The sequence below is a fragment of the Zosterops lateralis genome (genome assembly GCF_965231275.1).
Source record: "Zosterops lateralis genome assembly, chromosome: 4".
Classification (NCBI taxonomy): Eukaryota; Metazoa; Chordata; class Aves; order Passeriformes; family Zosteropidae; genus Zosterops; species Zosterops lateralis.
In genome coordinates, this window is record NC_139765.1 from 41,581,765 (window position 1) to 41,606,254 (window position 24,490).

Genomic DNA, 24,490 nt, shown 5'->3' on the forward strand with positions numbered 1-24,490 from the left:
CAGTTGAAGGCCTGAGGGAAAAGTGGTTTTTGTAATGGTTCCGTAAAAGAAGCTGGACTCAGCAGTGGGGAGCATTCTTTTGAAGGACACTAGCCTAAATGATACTTTTTTTCCCTTCTTCCTAAAGCACAGTCAGTGTGAGGTGTTGTGCAGGAGAATATAAGGAGAAGGAGAGAGAGGGGAAAAAAAGCTTGGTCCCTGTTTTTGTCAACTTACAGGACAGTGTAAAGTGAGGGTTTTGGTCTTAAATATTTGTAGTTACCTTGCAGGTAACAATCTGTGTGTAAAGAATGGGCATGCTTTGTCTTTAACAAATATATACAACAATGTGAACATCCAGTAGGAGTGGTTGTCTTCTCAGGCTTGTGGCTTGATTAGTCATTTGACTGATGCCCACAATGGACTCAGCTTATACCCATTTTCTTGGTGGCAGAGCACAATTGGCTCTGTGCAAGGCATAGTTCAGACTCCTCAAGGATGTTTTCTCAGGGCTTCCAGTTCTATAAGTCCAGTTGGAAGTTTTGAAACATGTTCATGAGCAGTTCAGAAATAGTAAATTTTTTTCTCTACATTCAAACAAAGCTATCCAAGTTAGTGAGTGAGGCAGAGATATTTGTTGGAAATAAAGGAAGGAACGAGAGCAAAATCCATGACTGACTCCTCCTTCCCAATTAAATGCTATTCCAGGATTTAAACATCAGGGAAGTATTATCGTGTTGGCTACTTGTAGTAATTTGTGCCTCTTTGTCTGGTTTAAGAGCTTATTTATTTGCCCTCTGCCATGCAGAATGCCATTTGAATGCCCTCACTGTACCATGTCTTAGAGAGATGGCCAAATATTACAGTTATATATTCTAAGATATTCTTGACTACATGAAGGACCCACTGTATTTTGCAAATCTCACCTAGTTTCATTTGGGGATTTTATACATAGTAATGTTTTGTAGTATGTGAGGGGAGTCCTCCACTACTGTTTCTTCTATGCATTTTTGTTGCTTTTCTCTTTTTTCTTGGTCCTTCTTCACCTCCAAAACCCTTACTGGGAAATGTAAAGGTGGGGCTTAAATGTCTGTGCAACTCTCAGTAAGTCTGAGGCTTGCCTGGGTGGTGCAGCATGTGCAGCACCATTTATTGGTCCCAGACCCGTGCCATATTTTGGTGAAGCAGTTTGATTACAATATAAGATTTCACCCTTAATTTTTAATTTCCTGCTGGTTTACGTCACAGCCTTAACATTGCTTAAACCCGATCCCATGTGACTCCCTGGGGCTCAGGCAGCCATCCTGGAGAGCTGGAGAGCTACACAGCAGGGCTCGGCAGTGGCTGGCAGGGAACCTGCCCAACACCTTCCCTCGCCCTCCAGTTTGTGCACTCGGGGTACTTTTGGTATCACCCTGAGGGCTTTGGGCATGGATGGGCCAGGAGGGAAGCACAACATGCATGGAAAGGCTGAGGAGGGATGTGGTGTGACGGGAAGCATGCCCCTGTGGGACAATTTACCTTAGTCAAAAAGGTACCCCAGCACCTGAGCTCAAGCGTGTATTACACAAACCACAGGACTCTACAGCTTATGAGAATGACTGTCATCTTCTGTTGTTTTGGTTTTCTTATTTCTCACTGACAAAATTGCTAACCTTCTCACCTCATCAGTGTCAACAGCTGGATGTGTAAAAGGTAGAGTACTCAGGCATGTGGCAAACAATCAGAGCATGAGCATTTACTTCTCTTGTCTCTTGTCCATGGGAAAGCTACTGTGAAATGTGAAACCTCTGACAACCTTGACTGTTGTAGTCAAGGTCAAGTGAGCACTAAATATCCTAAGACTTTAGCACGTGAAGCTTGTCTTGGTTTCTAAGGTCCTGGAGAGTGAGAACAGGATCAGAAAGCTGTTTCACACTGTGTGTACACATCCTGTCATTGCTCATGTTTCACATTAACAGTGTGAATCTAGGCATTGGTTAGTTCCTTGGCTTAGGGTTGTTTTGTTTGGGTTTTTTTGTTTGGTTGGATTTGGGGTTTTTATGACACTGTATTATGGTATAGCTGGTACCATATCTGACAATATCTTACCTGATTAGGATGTTATTCCAGTTCACACCTTTTTTTTTTTGCAATCAATAGGAGCAGCCTGGCATGTTAGATATTTTCCCATCTTCACTTTTTCTTTTGGTGAAATGGATAACTATTTACAGAAAACCTTTCTGCAGGAAAAGAAATTTGCATCTTGGTTCAAAGACAGAGTCACTAGGAAAAATGATGATTTTCCCCCCCCTCCCCTGTTTTTGAAATCTCAGCTGCTTGTTTCAGGGCACTGGGTCACCAATTGAGTACAAGCTTCATAAATGTCGTTTGTCCTCCCCCACAGGGCATACAAAACCATTGAGGAAGATGACTTGAAGTTTCCCCTTATATATGGAGAAGGCAAGAAGGTGGGCACGTTTGCTTTCCTCAGACCAAAGGAAGAAGGAATTCTGTGCTGTTTACCATTCAGTTTAGCCCATGGCAGTCCAGTGTTTTCCACTCAGTATCTATTTTATCGTTTTGACAGCTTGGAAAAATATCTTGGTTCTGTCATAAATCAGTCTCATGTCTGGGGGGGTGGTAGGGAGAGCTCAATGTTATAATAAGCATTTTACAGCAGTCATTTGTTGTTTAGTTTGCTTTTGTTTTCCTTTCGTTGTAAATAGGCTACAATGAGACTATCATAAGTAATTGACTTTAAATGTTCCTGTTTCAGTGTAAAATATAACTAGAACGAAGCAGGAGGATATTTAATAGTGCTCTGAGATGCAAAACTCTAATTTAGGAAGAGGAGGGATCAGGGCAGGATTTGTAAAGTACACCTTTTAACCTTATCTTCTTCAGCTAGTGGACATGAAGTCACTGTTGAATTTTTCTGATGTGTGAAGACTGATAGTTGAATGGGAGAAGCACTGTTCTGTTTGTTATACTTTGTTTTCAGCTCTGTGATTAAGAACAGTGAGATTGTTAGTGTTGGTCCCAGCAAGCTTAGTTCGATGCAGGAGTAGGATCAATATAAGGACGCAGTGGTGTCAGTTTGCTGATATTGGTATGCTTGCTGTGTTTCTAAATAGTGCTCCTCTGCTGCATTAGGTTCTTATCTCAATGCAAAAATAGACACTCTTCAAAATTAGTTCATGTTTTGAAGGTTCAGACCTGGAGCTTATCTCAGAATTTCATTAGGTTTATAATTATTTGCAAAATGCTTCATGCACATCTTTTTAATTTACTTTCTTATGGCCCTGTGGAACCAGGAGTCACTGCGGCAAAATGATTCGGAATCAGTTGCTCACTGTTAGTGATGCTGAGCTCCCTTGCTCAGAAGCTGCTGTGGCTAAGCTTGAGTTTGGGGGAAGTGATCTGCAAAACACAGAGAGCAGGGTTCCCTGGGAGGCTGAATGCCTGGTCAGTCTTTAGAGCAGCTTTCATGAAGGAGAGCCCAGAACCTCTTGGGACACCACTCATGTCACAGAGGAGGGTGCTTGGGGGAGGGAAGTGGTAGACGTGAGGGAGCTGCAGACCTGCTGTAGAGTGACTCTCCCTAGAAGGGGGCACTGTGGTCAGTGCTGCTGTCACCTGTGTGTTCAGCAGTTTGGGGTGGCCTTCACCACTCTTCCCTGGTAAAGGGAATATACAACAATATGTCAAAAGGAAGATGCCATGGATTCCTTATGTGAGTAATTAAACTCCTTGTCTTCTTTATAGAACCCATATTAACAGTATAATTTGCTGAAGGAATGCTCTCATAGACTGATGTGGATAGTGAGGTGTCTGGGTTAGGTTTCTCTAGACCCAGTACCTTCAAGATGGTGACTGAGTGGGATGTGGGTGAAAACAATGCTTGGAATAAGGAGAAAAATGGAGATGGTATGAGTGTGAAAAGCTTTGACATTGATTAGCTATGTTAAATCTAGAGTTTCTGGGAGAGAAAAGGGAATTCATCCCTAACTATAGCAGTTACAAAGTAGGAATGTTATCTCATTCCCTATTGACACAGTCTCCATGTGACAAGACTTTATCCCATTGCTGTTTTTCAATTCCAGGCTCGGGTTATGGCAACAATTGGAGTGACCCGAGGACTGGGAGACCACGACCTGAAAGTGCACGACTCCAATATATACATCAAACCTTTCCTGTCCTCATCTCCTGAGGTAAAACAGCCAAAGTTCAACTAACTATCTGATTTGTGAGAGGGAAATAAATTTACTTAGTGTGTTTATTTGTTCTTCTCAAATCATCCAATCTGCTTGTGATCCAGTCCAGGTAACAATTGCTGCCTTTTCTGAAGGTGCAGCATGATAGTAACATCCACATAGTAGGAATAAGTTCATAGCAGAGTCTAAGTTCCCCAACAGTGTGCTCTAGCTCTGATTGCTCCACATCCCTGCAGAGCACTGATTCTTTCTCACTCCCTATTCCATGGTTATCCCATAACCTTGCCATTCAGTGTGACAGATGCCCAACTCTCCTTTTCCTTCATGTGCTCCTGCTCCCATCAAGGCCGAGATCATGCTGCCTTCACAGAAGATGTAAATCTGTCTACTGCAGAAGGGATGTCTCTTCCACAGCAGGGTAGTATCCTGCATTACACAGAGTATACCAAATCAACTCTTAAGCAGGAAAATGCCAAGAGCCACGGGAAAGATACTTTATATTTCCATCTGTTTGCCCCTTAATCTTCAATTCTTAATTCTTTTGATAGTATTGTGCAAACACCAAATAATGACAGTGTGCATTCCCAGATGATGGTGTAATGAGGAGATTATGTGGTATTCAAGTTAGGGGTAGTTTTAAATGCCTCCTTCATTTTGAATGGCCTCATCACAAGCAATTCCACCCAGTTTCTGACCACTGGAGACCTTGCAGTGGAAGATATCAAGCCTTCCAAAGGGATTTAAAGGTATTTGTTAACAAGGAACATGCAAGCCTTGCTCTTTTTTCTCCCTCTGAAACTGCATTCCTGTTCCTATGTCAAGGAACAGATGTCACATATTTTTCATAAAATATTAAGCAAGGGCAAACCATCTGATGACAGTACAAAAAGAGGCAGCTTTGCTTCCATGGCCCAAATGCTGAAAACTGTCCATTGTCAGCTGGATTGCCAAAGTTTTAACCATACCCATTATTTGACCTTGAATTTGTTGCTTGCTACAGCAGTATGAGAGAATGAAAACACAGAAATAACATCATACTGCTAGGAAGGAACCAAATTACTAAATTAACCTTGCTTAGGACATCTCCAAGGCAAATTTGTCATGAATGTTTCAGGCTGCTCAAAGAATCACCAGCAAAAGTATCAGCAAAAGCAGGTTTAATATTAAAATGAAAGCATGACAAAGTTTGTTGGCAGGGTTCACTCTACTACTTATTAGATGGTTGGAGCACACAGAGAAAAAATTGGACTGAAATCTAAAATCAATCAATCTAAAACTAAAGTCAGCCAAAAATTATCTCTGTGGGAGCTGGGGACAAAAAAGCTTAAGGGTAAGGAATAAGGATAAGGGAAAGGGTAAGGATAAAAAGGAATAAGGGAGACCCTCCTGTTGTGTCACAAGGTTCAGAGTAGACCCCCTTGCCAAACTTATCCCCAGACTTGATAACCAGTTTAGGCCTAAAGGTTTTAAGAACACTTAATCAATAGCTGAATTTAAACAATTTAACAAAAGATTCTATAGAATTTACTGTAAGCATAACAGTAACTGACTTATAGGCTTAATTTACAAATCTAACATCTTTAAGAATCTAAGAGAGCAGCATTCCTATACCTTGGTTATAGTATATTCACACTCATAGGTACACCTATCTAAAAGAGTATGTATGTATGTACACAGCCTGTTGTGGGGTCCAGGAGAAATCAAAGGGTCTCACTTGGACCCACTGTTTATAGGCTTGCAAGAAAGTTGACTTTTGCCATAGTAATTTTCCATTCTGGCTGCAATTCGCGTGGTAACTTTTTCTGAAAGTTTGATAACTTTGTTATAATATTGTTCCATTTGGGTTGTTATTCAGGTAAGAAGAATAAGTTTCCAAGGCTGTTTGAAAAAACCACAGGAACTCGTTAGACAGTACAAGTTCCTGGGAGCAGATGCTGTTTCTGATGAGCTTGAGAGGAGCTCCACCCAGGTGCTGTTCATCAAGGCCGAGGCCTGACAGCATTTCTGAGATCATAGTGTGACCCGAGGAGGGGCAGGGAGAAAGCATGCACCACCACAAACCACCCCACAACTCAAGGCAATCTGGCTTACTCCACAGAGTGGTGATGTGGTCCCCTCTGAATCTGTAAACAGAGATATAAATTTTTTATATATTTATTATATATAAATTATATTGTAAAATTCCAGTTTATAAAAATAAAAAACTTAAAAGTGCTGAGAGAATCCAGCCCTGAAGAAAAGAGGGAGATCTACAGACAGCCCCTTCTTCATGTTTCCTTGCTATCAATTGTGTACTCTCTCTCCCCCTTTGAATGTGCGGTGTCCCTCACGAGAGACCTGCTCCTGGTCTCCTCAGCCAGGCAGGCAGGATCTCTGCCTTCATCACTGTGATGGATTTTTTTAATGCCAGAAAAATGATGCAATTCTACTTACTTATTTTTCTTTCTGGCTTGCTGAGACCCAGTGCTTCTGGGGTACCTAATGGCTGCAGCACAGCATCCCAGCAATATAATTTCTGCCAATTGCTTCTGCAGTGTTTGTCTGTGTCTATAAACCAGAGCTTCTCATGGGCTTTTCTGATTTGTGGGGAATGTGTCCATACACGTTCAAATTCTGGAATGTGGCATCCAGTTCACATGCTAGCCACGTTTCTGGATCTCTTAACTGCTTTGCAAAAAGGAAGCAAAATTGGCTTTGTTTCCACAGCCTCTTCACAGCTAAATTCAGCAGAAATGTATGAGGGCAGAGGAGGAAAGACAGAGCACCAGCCACCTTAATTTAGAGATACTGGCAAAAAAACCCCTGAGTATTATTAAGAAGTAGCATATGCTCCAACTTGCTTTCCATTGCAACTCCTCCTCTTAATCATCTCTTCCCTCTCTTCCCAGAGAGAGCCCCAGTGCTTAACTCCTCATGTTTTACCCTGACTTGTTCTGTCCAAACATGAGCAGCACGCCTTGCACAGAAACCAGCATTAAGAAACAACATCTTTATTCTGCCATCTGAGATGCTTGGCCCTTGGAAACAAAGGCAGTGGTGTCAGGCAGCAGTCACACTTGGTCCCTGGGCAGCATTGGATTGTGAATTGTTTAGAGGCAGGGAAGTGCAATTTGCAGTTTCCAGACCTGGAAAAGGGGATGCACAGAAAGTTAAGGCACAGAGTGAGTCGTGACAGAAGGAAGATCCAAATCTTCTGGCTTCTGTTTCTGTGCCATAATTGCAATGTCCTTTCTCAAGTAAGGGATAGTGGAGTGAGTTTTCTGAACATTCTACTTCCAGCATGACAAAGCTCTGGTATGCCGTATCCACCAAAATTTAGCTCAAGGAAAGGTAAACATCCCTGAGACTACATCCAGAAATAGGCATATAATAGTAATTTCAGGGTGGTGTGGAATGATACTTTGACAGAGTGCCAGGCTATGGGAGGAAAAGTCATGCAGCCAAGACTGACAAATGTAATCAGTATTCACTGGCTCAGCTGTTATGAGACCAGATTTGGAGGACTTCTGCAGGTTGGTGAACTCTAGAGATTTGAACCTCTTATAATGAACTGGAATAGCACAAAGCAGGCAAGCCATGGCTGAGGCTCTCTGGCATGGAATTAAATATTTATTTTTCATAATGGAACAGTTAATTTGAAAGCTTTCAGCAGGAAATTCTGCTTTTCAAAGCTTAGTAAGAGCCACCTTGTTGCAGATGAAAAGGAGAATGTCATCCCTAAATTTTTTGAATGGCAGCTCAGCTATTTGGTGGGGAAAGATGTGGTTCCGATGACATCATTTGGCCCTTGCCAGGAAGGAATGCAAAGCCAGCCACCAGAACAAATGATAAAAAAGGTAATGAAGAAAAATTTTTGTTGCTCCATAGTATTAGTAAAATCTATCTGACAACTCCACAAATATGGCCAAGGAGACCATTTTAGATTGACATGTGCCTTCTGGAGAAATCCTCAGGAATTAAAAGGAACAAGTATGGCAAATACATAGAAAAGTACAGTATGATCAAGGGGAGTCAAAGTGGCTTCAGGAAACAAACATCACACTTTAGTGGCTTCAGGTCCTTGAGATTAGGTCTACAAGAGAATTATAATAATAATAATGATAATAAATGCAGTTGATGCTTTTGCATGAGCACTTTGATTCCTCAGAAGACATTTGAGAAACTGTTGTGCATCACAGTATATAAGATATACTTTTATATACACAATATAAAAGATATGAAGCTACAGACAAAGTGGAAAGTTGGCACAGTCTACTGGAAATTGCCTAACGGGCAGGAAACAAAGGATGGCAGTAAAAAACTAAAAGGAGATTAATTGGTGAATGCTGCAGGAAGCAGTGTTGAGATCCACTTTTTATTATTTACATATAAATTACATGGAGACCGGTATTGAAAGATCTCATAATTTGCCAGGAAAAGCTGCACTGGATAACACTGTGCATAAAAGGAACAATACAATTAAGAACGGGCTTAATTTATTGAAGTAGCTGGGCTGATCAATAGTGCAGGCGAGTGAATGCAGGCTGTTGTTTAGCTGGAATTCCCCCGAGGCTGCTGAGGAACACCTCAGGTGGCTGCAGCTCGAATGTCACTCTGTTGTGAACGGTTTTCCAGCCTCAGGGACTTGCCTTGGCTGCCTCTTAAAAACAAACCTGGCAAACGAGGCACAGTGCCTTCGCAGGGCTGCTGTGGTCCTCTGCAGCAGCCAAAGGCAGGGTTTGTCCGGTGAGTAGATCTGTTTGAAATGTAAATAAAAAACAGCCCACCTGTTTGTTCATTGCTTGCCCACTGCAGTTTTCTCAGTGCTCTTGACTGCATGTAGGTAATATGTAATACGAGAAACAAATACCTAGATTGAAGAAAGATGATACTTGACAAACTGCATAATGGACGTTCGGAAAGATGTGTATGACTATGGGCTCTAGTGGTTTGTATCTACTGTTACCTGTCTGCAGATCTGTAAGTACTAGTCAGGTTAACTAGTATTATTCTGTCTGTAGGACATAAGGGTAACCCAGTGCTTATTGCTGTGGCTTCATGGCTGCCTGTGCTGCTGAGGTTCTGCTTGTTCCTTACAGTTTTTACATTTGTGGTTGATACCATCAAGTTCAGGTAGTTAACAGGCCAGCTGCTTTACATCAATAAGCCACTAGTGGATGGGAGAAGTATGGTGACCAAACTTGGCTCCTTCCAGGGCTGCCCTGATACTCCAGAGAGATTAATTTAGAGTGAGAAGCTCACTCTTCACACAGAAGGGGCTGGTAGGCTGGAGGGAGTTGCTGAGAGGGCTGTCAGGACATCATGGGAGGCCAAGAACACAAGTTCTGTGGGGCACTCTCAGGATTGATGTCTGGCTGCAGAAGCAGCAATTCACAAGGAAAAGACTGAAGATTCAAGATGGCATTGTTAGGAAATTTGTCAAAGGTGCTGCACCAGTTAAGGAAACCTCTGCACCGCTGGTCATTGAGGAACCATTGCAGGGTTCTGCAATGCTGCTTTGCTGTGTGAGCAGCTTTGCACAAACTTGTGTCACAGACAGACCTTTCCTTAAACCTCACTCTTTCCTGAAATACAGCTACAGGAAGGAGGCAGGCATTGGGAAGGTTTAATTTGGCATTTAAAGAAATAAAACAGGCATTTTCATTGCAATCATTGAGCTGTTTTTTGTCACATAAGATTTAAAGGGCTGTGGGGTTCATTGCTGTTGCAGGCACTTAGGTAATTCCCTGGATGTCCCCTCATACTTGAAAACTGTGGCATATCTTACTCTGTCACCTTTTTTGTACAGTGGGTAGTGTGCTATGGGTGCTGCACAGCGTGGCACGTGTGTGGAGTGGGTGTTCAGTGAGCCCTGCTGGGCTGAGCTTCCATTCCACATGCCCTGGTGCCTCCAGGAGCTCTGCTGTCATGCTGCTCCAAGTCCAGCTCAAGGCACAGGGCGCTACTGCAAGAGACCCTCATTGACCCAAGTCAGAACTGGAACAAAGATGCTGACAGAAAAAGGAAAGATTAGAAGCTGGTTACTTTCTGCACCTGGACAAGGCAGTCTGTGAACATAACCTGACCCTGCAATAGACTGGATATCTCTAGCTCTTTTTTGTCAGCAACATATTAGGGGCACCTACAGCTGTATGTAAGAAATCCAAGGCAAGACACAAAGAAAGGACTTAAGGTAACTGGAAGGCAGACAAAACTGCATTTCATTGAACATTTTGTTGCATGCCCAGCTGGTTCTTGTATGCAACAATTTCACGTCAATTGCCCCAAGCTTCTCTCTTGTAACCTTGGCACTCTCTTTTCTTTAGCCTAGGGACAGGCCTAACACCTCACTGTCCTCTGCATCTCTTCTGACATCTGGTTTCTTCTCAACATATACCTTTCTACTGGAGGTGCCGAGTTCACAAAGCTGGTCCTTTTAGGAAGTACCTTTCTTCCTAGATTGCATAATAAATCAGTGAATGCATTTTTTTCCTATTCCCCTAAAAAACCCCATATCCTTGGTAAAGCAATCTCTTCTTGATGTTGCTCTTGCATTTTGACCCATGGACTGGCTGCAGGAAGCTTTGAAAAGTTTCTTACCCATCCCAGTGCCGCTCCTCAGTCAGATAAAATGGTTCATTTCAGGAGGATTCCAATCAGTGATGCATATGGATTTGCTTTCCTGCCTTCTTCCCCATCTAAGCTGCAAACATGGCTCTTGTACTGTAATGTGTCTTTTGTGTAATGTGTCTTGGTTGGGATGTGCTTTTCCCAGCACAGATGTTTGAAGCTTGGTTAGCCCTGCCAGAGGCTTGATGCTGAGTGCATCCCTTAGCATTAACTCTGATGCTTTCTCAAGTGTTTGCTGGTCCCCAAGAGATCTGACCAAAACATGTGCTGTATATTGATGGTTGTGTTGGCCAACTACCCTCCACACCCCAGGGATTTCTGAGTTGCAGCTGTGGGCTGTTAAGGCTGAACTAAATTCTGGGAGACAGGGACTATGACAGCTACTGATTTCTGTACAATAAGCTTGAGATGAGAGCTGTGCTGCATATAGGGGTCTTTTCTGTATTCCCACTCAAGTCTGAATAAGCAGATATGCTCTAATGAAGAGAGTATCTTGCCTTGAATTTAATCCTCTCCAAAGTCCTTATTCAGCTACCTTAGATAATGAAGTGAAGGTTACATTTTACAAATGACCTTCTTGTGCTTTTGAGTGAAAGGCGAAATGGTAAGGATTAGCAGTGAGATCTAGGTGATTTTTAATTTTTTTTCTTTCCTCTGGTACTGGGTGAAGTCCCATAAAAGCATAATTACATTAAAAGGTCCAGGCATTTTATATGCATTGCCTGTTCCATGGCTCCTAAAGGGAGAGTGCACCATGAGGAAGAATAAAACAGCTCATATTTTCTTCTCATGCCAAGTGCTTGTCCTGACTAACTGCTGCTAGTGGAATCCAGGACTGGAGCAGGGTGCATGATGAAGTGCACCGTTTCTGAATTTCAGTGTAGATGATCCTTCCCTCCTATCTGCCCTGCTGTGGTTGCTACAGTTCTTTCAAACTGTGGCTGTTGCTGGGGTAATTAAAGTGCTCTGTGGATACTTCCTAATGGCTCCCCATCACAACCGGGGAAATGCAGGCATTTCTCAGCTGGAGTTACAGCATGTGCTGGAAGGGGAGTTACACCAAACTACAGGCTTGTTTTAAAACACTTTCTATGGCCTTTGCTTGCATCCTGGCTCAGCTGATGGCCTCGCAGCAACCCCCACCGTGACTGCCTCCACCACTCAGCCTCTCTGAGAAGAGGATGGTGGAAATTGTTTTAAAAGACAGGGTGTTAAAAGGTGCCAGCAGTGATCAGCCTGACTGGGGCTGCAGACAGACAAGTTGAAGTCAATGGGTATTTGAATAGTGCAAATAAACTTCACTTTTGTACAGATCCTGAATCGGTCTGTAACGACTGAAATCCTTACAGATACATGTGACTGAGCAGTTTTTCTGCATTTCATGGAACAACTCACTTGCTCAGGCAAAACTCTTGAGTGCAGCAGCTGTGTCAAGTTTAGAAAAATGAATGCAATGCCGGCTGTCACACAGGCATTTCCAAATATGCAATCTGGCAGACTTAAATGGATCTGGACAAATAGTGAAAACAATTATTTGTGAATATTTTATTAGAAAATATCAAAAATTCATCAAATAAATTATTCAGCTTCCATATGACTAGTCCTGCCAATGATAGGGAGGAGCCTCATGCACTGAAGCCAGGCTTCTGGGTGGGGGAGGCTTCAAGTGCTTTTGGCATCAGGCAGCACAGTGCCTTAGAGCCTGGTTTTGGAACACTTGCAATCCATCCTGTTAGCACCTGAGCCACGCTGAGCTGCAGCAGGAGAGGTTGCTGTGTGGAGGGCTGAATTGGAGACAGACTCCGCCAGTGCCATGGGAGGTTATTTCAGTGCCCTGGCTGAACCTGATAAACTCACAGCCAAACCCAGCAATGTTTCACAAACAGGTCTGACAATCACCTCCTTCATGAATGTGGGTTTTTTTCTTTTAGGTGCGAGTCTATGACCTCCTGCAGTACGAGCATGGGCCAGATGATGTTCTGATCCTAGCTACTGATGGACTCTGGGATGTGCTGTTAAATGAAGAAGTGGCAGAAGCTGTCACTAACTTTCTACCAAACTGTGACCCTGATGATCCCCACAGGTTTGTGCTCATCCTTGATTTTCTAGCTTCTCCACAGAAGAGCACTTTCTGGTAAAAATTTTTTGTAGAAAGTATGATATGAATAACATTTGGGAAATATGCAACACTTACAGAATGTTTTTTATAGGTAGGACAGAGCCTCTACAGCAAGTTGTGAGCAGTTGGGGCAGGGGCTCTATTATAACTCAGAAATGCCTACCTTCAAAGGAATATGTCTGGGATCACAGTATCTTGGCATGGGATCCATTTTGTTTGCTGTGTGAGGTCCTGTGAAAACTGTAGGAGACTGGGGTCTTGGAGAACATGGCATCTCCTCTGGACAAACCCTTAACTCTAAAGATTGTTTCTCAGAAGGACATCCTCAACATCTCCCCCTCTCTCTCACTATGTATGTACATAAATACTTCCTACTATGGTTCCCACTCATTCCTAGTCATGGTGTGACCTTTAAACCCACCTTCTATAGAGGATGCTCAGTGCTACCAGCTGTAGGACAGGTGTGGTGACAAAATAGGTGGAAACTCTGACTTGTATTCCATTTAATTAGATCCTGTTTCATTTCAACGTTTTAATCTACCTCACACTCTTCATTTTTCTATATTTATCACCTCTCAGATTATGAGTTTCCATCCTTAAAACATTCCATCATGCAAACAAACAAGTTCCCAAACAACCATCTAAAGGCTCTCCACCTTGAGTGAGTCCATAGGTTTGTCTGCTACTGGGGTTAGTGTCACTGAATTAAAACATTATGGCAGAGGTCAAAGTCTCTTGCTTGTGAATGGGATTGTGAAAGTGGAATGAGCTTTATTTGTTCTTAGGGACTGTTCAGGAAGGGCAGTGTGTGTTGCTAGTAAATTAAGGGCCGTCTACCACTGTGTTCTGCCCTCATCCTGGGCTGAGAATGGGGTAGAGAGAATTTATACATCCCCAGCTGATCTGTGGAAAGTGGAATTTCAGAAATATCTAAGACTCATCTCAAAATGCTTGCTGTTTCTCGTATTTCTAAGTGGTCATCTTCACAGGGTCAGCCCTGTTCATCAACAAACAAGATAACTGGGTACAGACACCTTGAGAGTGACTTGGGTTTTAAAGAGAGAACACCTTCAAAATAACTCGACAGCAGTATTTTCTTGCCCTGACACAAATCTGGAATGCAAAAAGAGGTTTAGCTGCGATCATCGGGAGAATGGGTGATTGATGATTATCATGAAGCTGCAACTACAATATTTTGACTTTGCCCATCTCCATATGCCAAAGATAAGATGTGGTATGAATGATAGTCCTGGGCCATCTTTACTTCAGCAAGACATGCAGCTGTGTTTGCCTTCTCTCTGGGAAGAGATCAGACAGGATCAGCTAAGGGCACTTCCAGGGCATCTGGCAGTGTGCTATGCAGACATGCCATTAATTTAAGGTAGGAGGAGATGACCCATCCAGTCAACTTCCAGTTATTCCCTGACACTATTCAGAAATGCTGTGGTGCTTTTGTTCTCATTCCTGTACCCTTGAGATTCTTGCATCTGGTGACATGCAGTGCCTCTGTCCTGCTCTGTCTCCATTCTCATCTAGTATTTGGGAAAGGTTGGCCCTGCCTTCTGTCCTCACCAGTCTCATCTGTTGTGAATATATTCAGAGTGTGTTGTGTCTGTCTCGCTCCTTTTGGTCTTTACTAAGCTGATGGTGATGGCCACCATGACTGCTGCAGTAGGAAGCAGGATTCTTCAAGCTTTTTGACTTGTTAGGTGAGTAGTTTTTCATCCATTATAGAACACTCAGAGCAATGAGAGACACTAAAGGAAAATAGTTTTGATTTAGATTTTCTCATACTGGTTTAGTAATTGTGGGGGATTAGTCACTGTTTGTGCCAACCTGAGTATCACATTTCAGCGCTGAACCTGCTGTTTATAACTTAGAACAAACACATTTATTGGTGTTTGACCTACTGGTCTTTTAACGGACATCTGAATTGTAAATAAATTTGTTCTTTTAAGCAACTTCATGCCAGATCGTTCAAAGCCTTACAAATAGTGATGGCAAGACATTTCTCATGCCAGCATGCAAAAGGTAATTAGAGAAGTCCCTCATATAGTTTGCAATGATATTTATGAAAATTACCTTGGTGGAATTGCTCTTGCTGCTTGGTTGTAAAGAATATTTAAAGGTCTTAAAGTACTGTGTGAGAGGTTCTATGTAATTATTTCACAGTGGTCTAAATGAGGTATAACTAATTAATTTACAGTAGCATTGGAGCTGCATTCATTCCTCTCGCTAGTCAGTGACAGAAAAATCTCCTTTGCCATATTAGAAATGTTATGTTTAAAGGAAATGTTATCCCAGAAAATGTCAGGTTCCATGCTGGGTGCAGTGACATAATCTGTGGTGAGGTGATCAGCTGAAAATGTAATATCTCTAGAGATGTAGAAAACTTGTCAGAATGTAAGAGATTTGCACCCTGGATTTGGCAATGCTGTGGTCTTCAGGAGAACCAATCTGTGGAACAGCCCCTGGACCCACCTGACCCAATAGCCTACTTATTCTCTGACAGCAGCATATTAGAAAAGAGGAAAAAAAAAACAAAACAAAAAAACAAAACAACAAACTAGAGAGGATTTTACAGCTGCAGAGTACTTGGCTATTACATAATTAGCTCCTTGTGGGAACAATATCCTTCCCATTTGAATTGGAAGTCACTTTATAGCCTGATGGGTAAGAGCTTACAGCCCTCAGCAATGCTCTTAGGACTCTCTCCTGGTGATACTTACTGTGAGTATTTGTTGCCCACATAAAAAACATCTCTGAATTCTGTAAAACATAGTATGTGCCTGGACATCTTTAAGTGCAGGTAGAGCAAAGTCCTCAGGTCTCTGTTCATGCAGCCATGCAGAAGCACCTTCAGGGGATTTGGGCACAGACTTGTTTAAAGAACAGTTCCCATATGAGGGCTGTGATGGAGTGAAGAGGCTGGGATGGAGCTGCCAGCTCATTTCTTATGGGTCTTGTGGCAGACGAGCATTACAGGGGCTCCCAGTGAAGTGTCACTGTCCATACATCAGCTCTCTGAAGAGGTATGAAGATGGAGAACTATGACTTTTTGCCAACTTCCGTCAGCTGCATGTATGCGTGTTTACCCTCTGACCCTGGGAATCTTTTATTTCTTATCCTTCCTTTTGTCATTTCTTGTCCCCTCATTTTCCCTCTCACACTCACTGGAGATTTATGAGGATGCTGAGGAGCTCTTCCACCTCTGCTGAGTGTGAGGAGATAAGAAGCTGCTCAGACAGCAGCATGATTCCCCCACTGTCACCATTTCTCCTTCATTACTTTTACTGATCAATACAGAAAGCTTTGGTATAAGAAAAAAACCTCCATATATTTATTCTTAAAACACAAAAGTTGTATTCCAGCAAGGCTATTCATTAGGAGGAAGTGGATACTTTAAAACTACTTCAGCAGTTCTCTAATGCTGTCTCAACAGCGGAATCCAAATTTCACAGCACTGGAGAATAATACATTCGGTAATGCACTGCTGCTGCTATTCATCTCCAGGTACAAGAGACTCACCCTATCTCTTATAGTGCCAAGTTGAACAGCATTGCTTCAATTCAGCTCTACTCAGGAGAGGAATATGTTACTTCACTACTGCCTTCACCTGTTCCTTTTTCTTTGCTTCATTGTGCTGGTTTTCTTGAGTATTTCACGGTTTGTCTACAAGAGAATTTCTTGTTTATTAAAATTCCTTTTTTTATCTTCCCCTCTTGACACATTCAGCAGCAAAAGCCAAATGCAATCAAAAGCAATACTCATTCCTTTGTACTCCTTAGATGTGGAGAGTCCTTGTTAATTAGAAAAAGCAGGAAGGCAAAGTTTTCTTGCAGAATGATGGGTGTTTCTTTCTTAAATTCTGACAATAGCTGAGAAATCCTTGGGAAATATGTCCTTGCCATCATTCACTCAGCATCATGCTGTGAATAAATATTCCAGTTTCTTGCTTGCCACGTGGAGTCCTTTTGTTCCTTAGCCCTGCATCTGATTTGAGAACTGAGGAGTGCTAGTATGTATGTTTGGTTTTTTCCCCCTTAGAAAACACTGTTTCATGTTGCATTAGGACAGTAAGGGCAGTGCTCCTTGTTACATCCTGATGTTCTAGCTCGAGTCTGTGGCACAGACTGATCTCAGAACAGTGGACAGTGCATGTGTGTATGTAAGCATGTGTATTAGATTTCACATCTTTGAGCCCTTCTCTTGCTGCTAAAGTAAAAAATTTGTCAAAACTAGTGAGACCTGGAAATTTTATCACTCGGTACCGTTAGAAACAGTGGGCACATTGCAGCTGTACAACATTACTTGATTTTGGCATCAAACCTTTTGAGTAGTCAGGCATTGGTTCATTTGCATCGAAGAAATCTTTCTAGTAGCAAAAATATATCTACCCTTGATTCAAAGGAGTTCTCTGAGTTCAAGTCATCAAAACTCCAGGCAAGAACATAACTGGGGGGGGTTTATCTTCTTTTATCCCCAGAGACTGAATAAAGTCTCTATGATAGAACTTAATTAGGAGTTCTGTGGTGAAAAGTTCTAAGGTTAAAAGAGTCCTGGGTAGCTGACAAACCTAGACATACACACAGTGCTTCTGATCAACAGAGATACTGTTCTTTCCCTTCTACAGATGAGATCTGGGCAGATCTTTTCTGGTCAAGGATCTTCCTTAGAAAAGGGGGTATTGAAATGCAAACCCTTCTTGTCCTTTCTGGTTTTGGAAACACAGAGGTGTGCTTTAGTTCTTGGAGGCCTGTGTGTGTGGCTTCATAGAGCTCTGCATCATCATGGAGGTTGATATTTACACTTTTAATAAAAAACATGTAGACTGGTGGTTTTGTCTTGTCAGTCTTTTAACTATTCAGTTATTTTTAAATATTAAATCATAGAAAAGCTTGCCTCCACCCAATCAAATTCAAAACCTCTTGGCCAGGTGTTGGGCTGATGAGGTGTAACACATGACAGTAGCTGTTCACCCATAATGAGATTTGTTTCCTCTGAAACTTCTAGGTGAGTACACAGATGTGTTGATGTAGTAACAGCAGGTAAAGCAGTAAGGGACAACATGACAGGGCACTGTCTGTGCACCATTTGGACTCTGACACCCTTCTGCCCCCAAGCAACATGTGGTAGCTTTTCAGTACAGAAAAACAACTCCCGTAAATCCAGTGCCACTCAGCCCAGCACAGGCTGGGAGTTTTGAAGCAACGTGAAACTTGGTATTTGACTAAATTAAGCACTTGACCACTCACATGCAGGCAATTTTCACTGAACTCATAAATGTAAAAGAACCGTGGGACTCTGTTAATCTGATCATATTAACTGTAAGTTTCCTTTTCCAGTTGCAGAATAAAAGAGATTTAAAAGTTTCTTGACCATTCCTATGGTCAAGAAAAACAGACAAGTTAGTCTTAAAGTGAAATTTGGATTTTATTTTTATGCTCTATTACTTGCTATCAAACTACTTTCTTTGTTATAGTTCATTTCTGAAATAGTTGAGCCATGTTTACCTTCAGGTGTGTCAGTGAACAAGTGTGTTATTTTCTACAAGTAGTGTTATTTGGGGTCCTCAATTTTTCAGGCTACTACTAGAAACCCAGTTTGTTAAGGTAAGTGTGTTTAATATTTTTCTCAAGATTGGTGAAGCCAGGCACTTAGAATGGCCAGTGACTTTCGATCAAGTGGTGCCTGTCGAATAGGTTTACATTCTTACTCAGGAACTGTCACTGAACTGGAAGGAGTTGCTGTGTGCATATGCCATGGTTTGTGTTTCTCCTGCCTGCTTCTAAAGCACTGGGAAGCATGTCTTGGTAGGTCACAACATTAACTCTGCAGGCAGCAGGCTGTGAAAACCCCCTTTCCTCATGGAAACAACCGTCCTTGGCTGTACTGTGCTTTTTCCACAGGTACACGCTGGCGGCGCAGGACCTGGTGATGCGAGCCCGAGGCGTGCTGAAGGACCGGGGCTGGCGGATATCCAACGACAGGCTGGGCTCCGGAGACGACATCTCTGTCTATGTCATCCCTTTGATACATGGGAACAAACAGTCCTGAAAGGAGCACCAAGAGTGGTTATAGGATGGAGATCTTTGTGAGAAGGGCCTGTAAGAGACAATAGGTTTTGGTGGTCTGACCAGGACACTTCCAATTGATGTAATCTAGTCAAAACTAATGCTGGAGGCATATTTTTCTGCCCAAAAGGTAGGGCTCTGCACATATACTGTATATGAGTAAAGATAACCTTTAAGATTCCAGTTTCCCTACAGAAATGGTTTTGGTGCTTAAGATGAATGGGATTTAAATGCTGCTAGCATATTATGGATTCTGTCATCCCTCTAGGTGGGGTGGGGAATTAATTTTTTTCTCAGTTTACCATGTAGCTTGGAAGAGCCATTTCAGTTGTGAAAGTAGAAGTAAGTATCAGAAGCCAAGGAGGCTCCTGAAATCTACCCCCAAATATTCAGAAGGGGGTTTGGGTCACATCTCATTTAAGAATATAGATATACATATATGAGATTCAAGAGTTTTCTTCTTTCAGAAAGTTGTATTCATGACTTATCTATGGACAACTTCAAACTTGTGTAATCCTTTGAGCCCCTATTTCCTCTCCTATCTCTTCTTCAGTAAACTGTACCTCCTGTATTTTAGTAGGAAAACTGAAATTGGTTTCAGTGTGACTATGCCTGTTTACTGCAGCTAAAACAGTCACCTGCAGAGTTGTCTAGGAGAAATAGGTCATAGTCCTGTATGGCAGAATTTATTTCGGTGTGAGGAGTTACTTGTCAAGATTTCTTGTTGTGTGTATACCATGATTATACAGAGCATGCAAACTCAGCTTTTCGTGATGTTTACCTGGAGGCCGTGGTTTCTTTGGGATCAAAGATTTACATTCATTGAATGGTTCTGCCTGCTTTATCCTGTTGAAAGGATTCCTGACCATAAATTTTTTCCATCAGTTGAGATTTAGTAAATTTGTTTGGGCTTCTGAGTGTATTTTCAGTTGGACTTCTACTTGAAGTAGTGGTATTGTCATCTCATTAGCAATTTGGATACACAGATAGTGATCTGTTTCAAAGGTGTTTCAGTTCTTCCTGCCTCATTTGTTATTCAGGATACCTTTGCCTGCTTGACTTCGGTGATCAGAAAGGGACAGATTAAAACTTTCTGTCCTCTTGGCATTGAGAATTGTACTCAAGGATCATAAGATGACTGTGATAGATCTGAGCCTTTGTTTCAGCAGCTCTTTTCTTAGCAGTGATAAATCAATTTAAATAAAGAAATTTTGTGTAAAATGTTACTGACATGAAAGCAGTAGTCCAGGTGAGAAACAAGTGAGCAAGTCTGCAGTGTAACCTGGCTGCCTAGTCCACGCAGGCAGCTCTCTTACTTCATTGGCAGGAATTTAAGAGAAAACAAAATCAGAAAGTTCTAGCATACAGGTATATTGGCTGGGGAGCCAACTTCCACCTCATTTGTGCTCAGACCACATTGGTGTGGAGCTGTTCATCTGGTTTGTACTTCTTTGATAAGAAAAAAGACAGGGAGCTGACATCATTGGGGCATTGACTAGGGAGCTGTCAAATGCTGTGTCCTTTCCAAAAGACAGAGAGATGCTGTGCCCTTTGCAGACTTTCTCCTGAGCAGGCGTGGCCCAGAGCTCGCCAGTTCTGTAATTTATGATGTGCTGTGTAAACACGGTGCAGAACAAGTGCAGTGCAGCTGCCCAGATGCTGCATTTGACTGCATCTGGAAGTACAGTTTGGTGGATTTAAACTACTCTTGCTCCAAATCTCTAGACCCAGAAGAGTTTCGGGATGAAAGCAGGCAATGTGGAGAGTGGAACAGCTCAAACACTGCAGCATGCTGCGTGATTTTAGCTGAAAACTGTTCCATGAGTTCCCCAGTGCCTCATGTGATAAAGCTGTACAGAACATGGATGTTTTATATTCTAGAGCTTCAGTATAAATCAATGGCATATCTGATTATGTGTTTTTATGCTTTCTTTCCTTTTTTTTTTCTTTTTTTTCTTTCTCTTTACATCTTTTTCTGTGTGCATCTGGGTGAAAAGAGAGACTTGGAGTCTAATATTTTTCATCTGGCCCTTCATATGTTTTAAAGTTTAAGCAAGAGACAAGAGATCTTCTTGCTTTTTTTTTTTTTTTTTTTCTTTTTTTCTTTTTTTTTTTTTTTTTTTTCTTTTCCCCTAATAAACTTGTAAACATGCTTTTCATGTTCTATGTAACTCCTGTTGTCTCTTTGCAAATGCAATTGTGTAGTCTTCTTTGACAAAGAAATTAGTGCTGGCAAATCTGGTGAAATCATCTGACAGATAAGATGCTGGTGCTTGCTGGTACTGACTACAAGCCCCTGTCAAATATTTTAGTGCTCATGCACTGTTGGTCTTCATTTGGTAACATGGTGTCAGCACACTTACCAGTTGCCATAAAACCACTGAGTGCAGTGTGGTAGAAGTAGATTTCTAGTGTAGCATTTGCCAAAATTTGAAAGTGAAACTTCAAGGCAGTGGAAAAGGCACCTTCTCATTCAGGGGTGTTTTTAAATGTACCCCTGAAGAGATGGGTTAGCAGACTGCATGACTTAGTGGGAGCAAACTGGCAGGTGACTTCTCAGAGCATGATCTGGTGGGCTGGTGAATCAGCCTGCACAGTGTTTGTTGTTCATCTGAGGCACTGCCATCAGTCAGGAGCTTCTCCGCAGCAACTGGGCCCAGGCTGAGTTATGTTCAGTGTCAGCCCCTCTCCTGGAAAGGGCAGAAGTACAGTATCAATAATTAATATCAATTAGCATCGGTAACGGAATTCTGAGAACTTTAGTAAAATGTTTTATAGTCAGATGTATGTGACTGAAACTATGCTGTGATGGTTTTGGGGTTTCATTTTGCTTTTTTGCAAAATTTAGGTGCTTGCCTCCCTGGAGTGTCTGGCACATCTCTGATCCATGCATTAGTACTTGAGGTTTCACTTTTACCTGCTTTTGGTGGGAGATTCTTGCATACCTGAGCTGGGATTGTGCTCTGCTTCAAGGCATGACATAAATACATATGCACACCTAAGGCTCACAGAAACAGCAAGAGGCATTTATTGGGGGGGTATTATGTGAGAATCAAGAATAATTAAAAGCACTTCCAATTCCTTTTAAAGGCTGAATTACTTTGTATTGCACAGCATTAGAAAACATGGATGGCAGGGAGAATTCCTGGTGCACAATGGCATTTTTCAGATGGGTGCAGGATGGGTACGGCCACGTTCAGACTTGCAGCTGCTCTTGGACTCAGTGAAGCTCTTGAGTTAGGAGCAGACAGCTTGTGTCCTCAGACTGGAGCAAATTAGGCATCAAATACAAATTTTAGATTCGTGGCATGTCAGTTACTTGCCTGATGTGCTCTGGCTTTTGCCAGTCAAATTCCTTTAGTATTGCAAACTGCTACAGCCTCAGCAGCAAAGAACCTCAGCCCTGAGTTACATCTGTGTTCATGTTGCTATTGCACACAGTGCTCTGCCTTGCCTGTGCAGAGGCACTGCTTAGAAAGTTGGGCAAATTCTTGTCCTTCCTTGGACAATGGCTAGGAAAGGCACCAGTAAAAGAGTTCCAGTTAGCTGCAGTGTAACACTCTCTTCTGCTGCCTAGACCAGTCCCATTTCTCAAAACTCAAAACCAAGAAGCTTTTACTATTCTCCTAGAAATACCGTTGCAGAAAGTAGAATAGCCATTCAAATATTTTTCTCTTGCACTACAGCCCAAAATTTTCTTTATTTAATTTGATGAAGAAGATGGTTAGAAATTTAATTTACACCTGATTATGTAAGGCACACAGCCATCTTTTGGTGCATTAAGAAAATAATGCTTCCTTCATGAACACAAAAGTGTATTGTGTGAGAGGGCTGCTGTTCAGTGGCCTCACACTGGAGAGAGAATTTTTTTAATAAATTCTAAAAACAACAGGGCTAACAGGCTAAAGGAAAAGTGGTCAGAATCTGCTGTTAATAGTGGATTTCCATTTGTGGTTACTTTTGTGTTGAAATATGACAAGAGGTTTGTGAGGTACTGTCAACTCTGTCCCTCCAGGATGTTCCTGAGGAACTGCTCTTGATGTTTGGGCAGATTTTGGCTCTGAACTTCTGCTAGGTTTTTTAAGAACACTACATGCTTTGAGGAAATCTGCTGCATTTCTTCCAGCCTTGATGTTTTCCTTTTATTTTACATTTTATGTCCTAATACTTTTTCAGCATTTTTCTATCAAACATGAATGGCAAACTGTGTGGAACTGTTGTTCCTCCTGGACATTTTAGGTATGTAAGTAGCTTTCCTCCATGTGTCTTAGATGAAGACTCAGTGATGTGGCTGTCATAGAGGGAGTGACCAAACGATGCTGTAACTGTGCTGCTGTATTTCTACCTGTGATGTACTTGAAGGAGGATGCCCTTCTCCACCTCCATGCTCATTATTTTCTTTTTTTTTTTTTTTAATCCATTGCTGTTGGTGTTCTTTTCATAGGTGTCTAATTTTGATTTTTTTTTTAATACCTGCCATATTTATCTTTCCTTCAATGGCCACTTCATCTTAATATCTTGAGATCTGTACAACTGTCTAGGGTTTAAATTTCCTGAAGAAAGAAGGACGTGCTGGAGGAAGATGTTTTGGACCAATGTACTTCTGCTTTGTGACTGTGAAATGCTAATCTTTTTGTAACCTAAGAACAAAAAATGTTTAGTAAAGGGATATATTTTGTGTTTTTTGAAACTTTTCAGTGCAATGAACAAAAGAGGAGGATACTGAAGAAGTGTATGTGCAAAGTTTTAAAATAAAATTTTAAATTATATATTATATAATCCATCTAGATGTATAATCATTTTTATTCTGCGTTTTCATGAGCATTCCTGAGTCTCTTTATGTGTGTTACTAATTGTGCAATGTGGACAAGTAGCACACTCTGCTTTACCAGGGAACTGATGATTCACTGACAAAAAGTTTGACTCTTGAGTTAGTGAAGTAAATTCCTTTGATGTGCATTAGCGGATGGGTTGATCTGGATGAGTTCAGCTGTAGGGTAGCTGTGAAAGCTTTGTGCTGCCATCAGATCATGATTCATCACTCAGACTGCCAGTTGCCATGTTCTGATTCAGTGAAGAGCTATGCAAAGTGATCCAGTACCAGCTCTCTGAGGTATGGGATGTAATTTTGGAAATGACAACATAGTTGGAGTAAGTTTTCCCTCATCCTCAGTTCCTAAGGAATCACTGTCTGAAATTCTGGTCCGAGTTTATGTTTGAGTAAGGGTGAATTCATAGATTCCACTGAAGCAAGCTCTCACAGTTATTCAGTAGCCAAAAGTGCTTTTGCAGGTACTGAAGATGCAGGAACTGACACGAGCCTTGCCCTGTGCCAGCACAGCCACAGACAGTGCCCACCTGGGTTCCAGCAAGAGAATGAGAGCTGGGCATGTATCTACTCTTTATATTTTGAAATATTGCATTGTAGCACAAGTGGTTCTCCTGCTTCCTCTTTCACCTCATGCTTAGTAAAACAGCACTGAAAACATCTGTTCTAGTGCTACTGTGGTTTT

At 41.8% G+C, this 24,490-nt stretch overlaps 1 protein-coding gene across 1 annotated transcript in view; it reads left to right on the forward strand.

Moving 5' to 3' along the window:
* PPM1H (protein phosphatase, Mg2+/Mn2+ dependent 1H) overlaps positions 1 to 23,712 on the forward strand; it is a gene marked incomplete at its 5' end in the record, with an annotated part of 129,253 nt that extends 105,541 nt beyond the window's left edge. Inside the window, 4 exons of the mRNA XM_083859160.1 lie at positions 2,366 to 2,429; positions 4,065 to 4,172; positions 12,716 to 12,867; positions 18,813 to 23,712. Coding sequence (XP_083715286.1) covers positions 2,366 to 2,429; positions 4,065 to 4,172; positions 12,716 to 12,867; positions 18,813 to 18,960 — 472 coding nt within the window. The 3' untranslated portion in view covers positions 18,961 to 23,712. The remainder of the gene's footprint in view (positions 1 to 2,365; positions 2,430 to 4,064; positions 4,173 to 12,715; positions 12,868 to 18,812) is intronic.
* Positions 23,713 to 24,490: the final 778 nt, after the last annotated feature.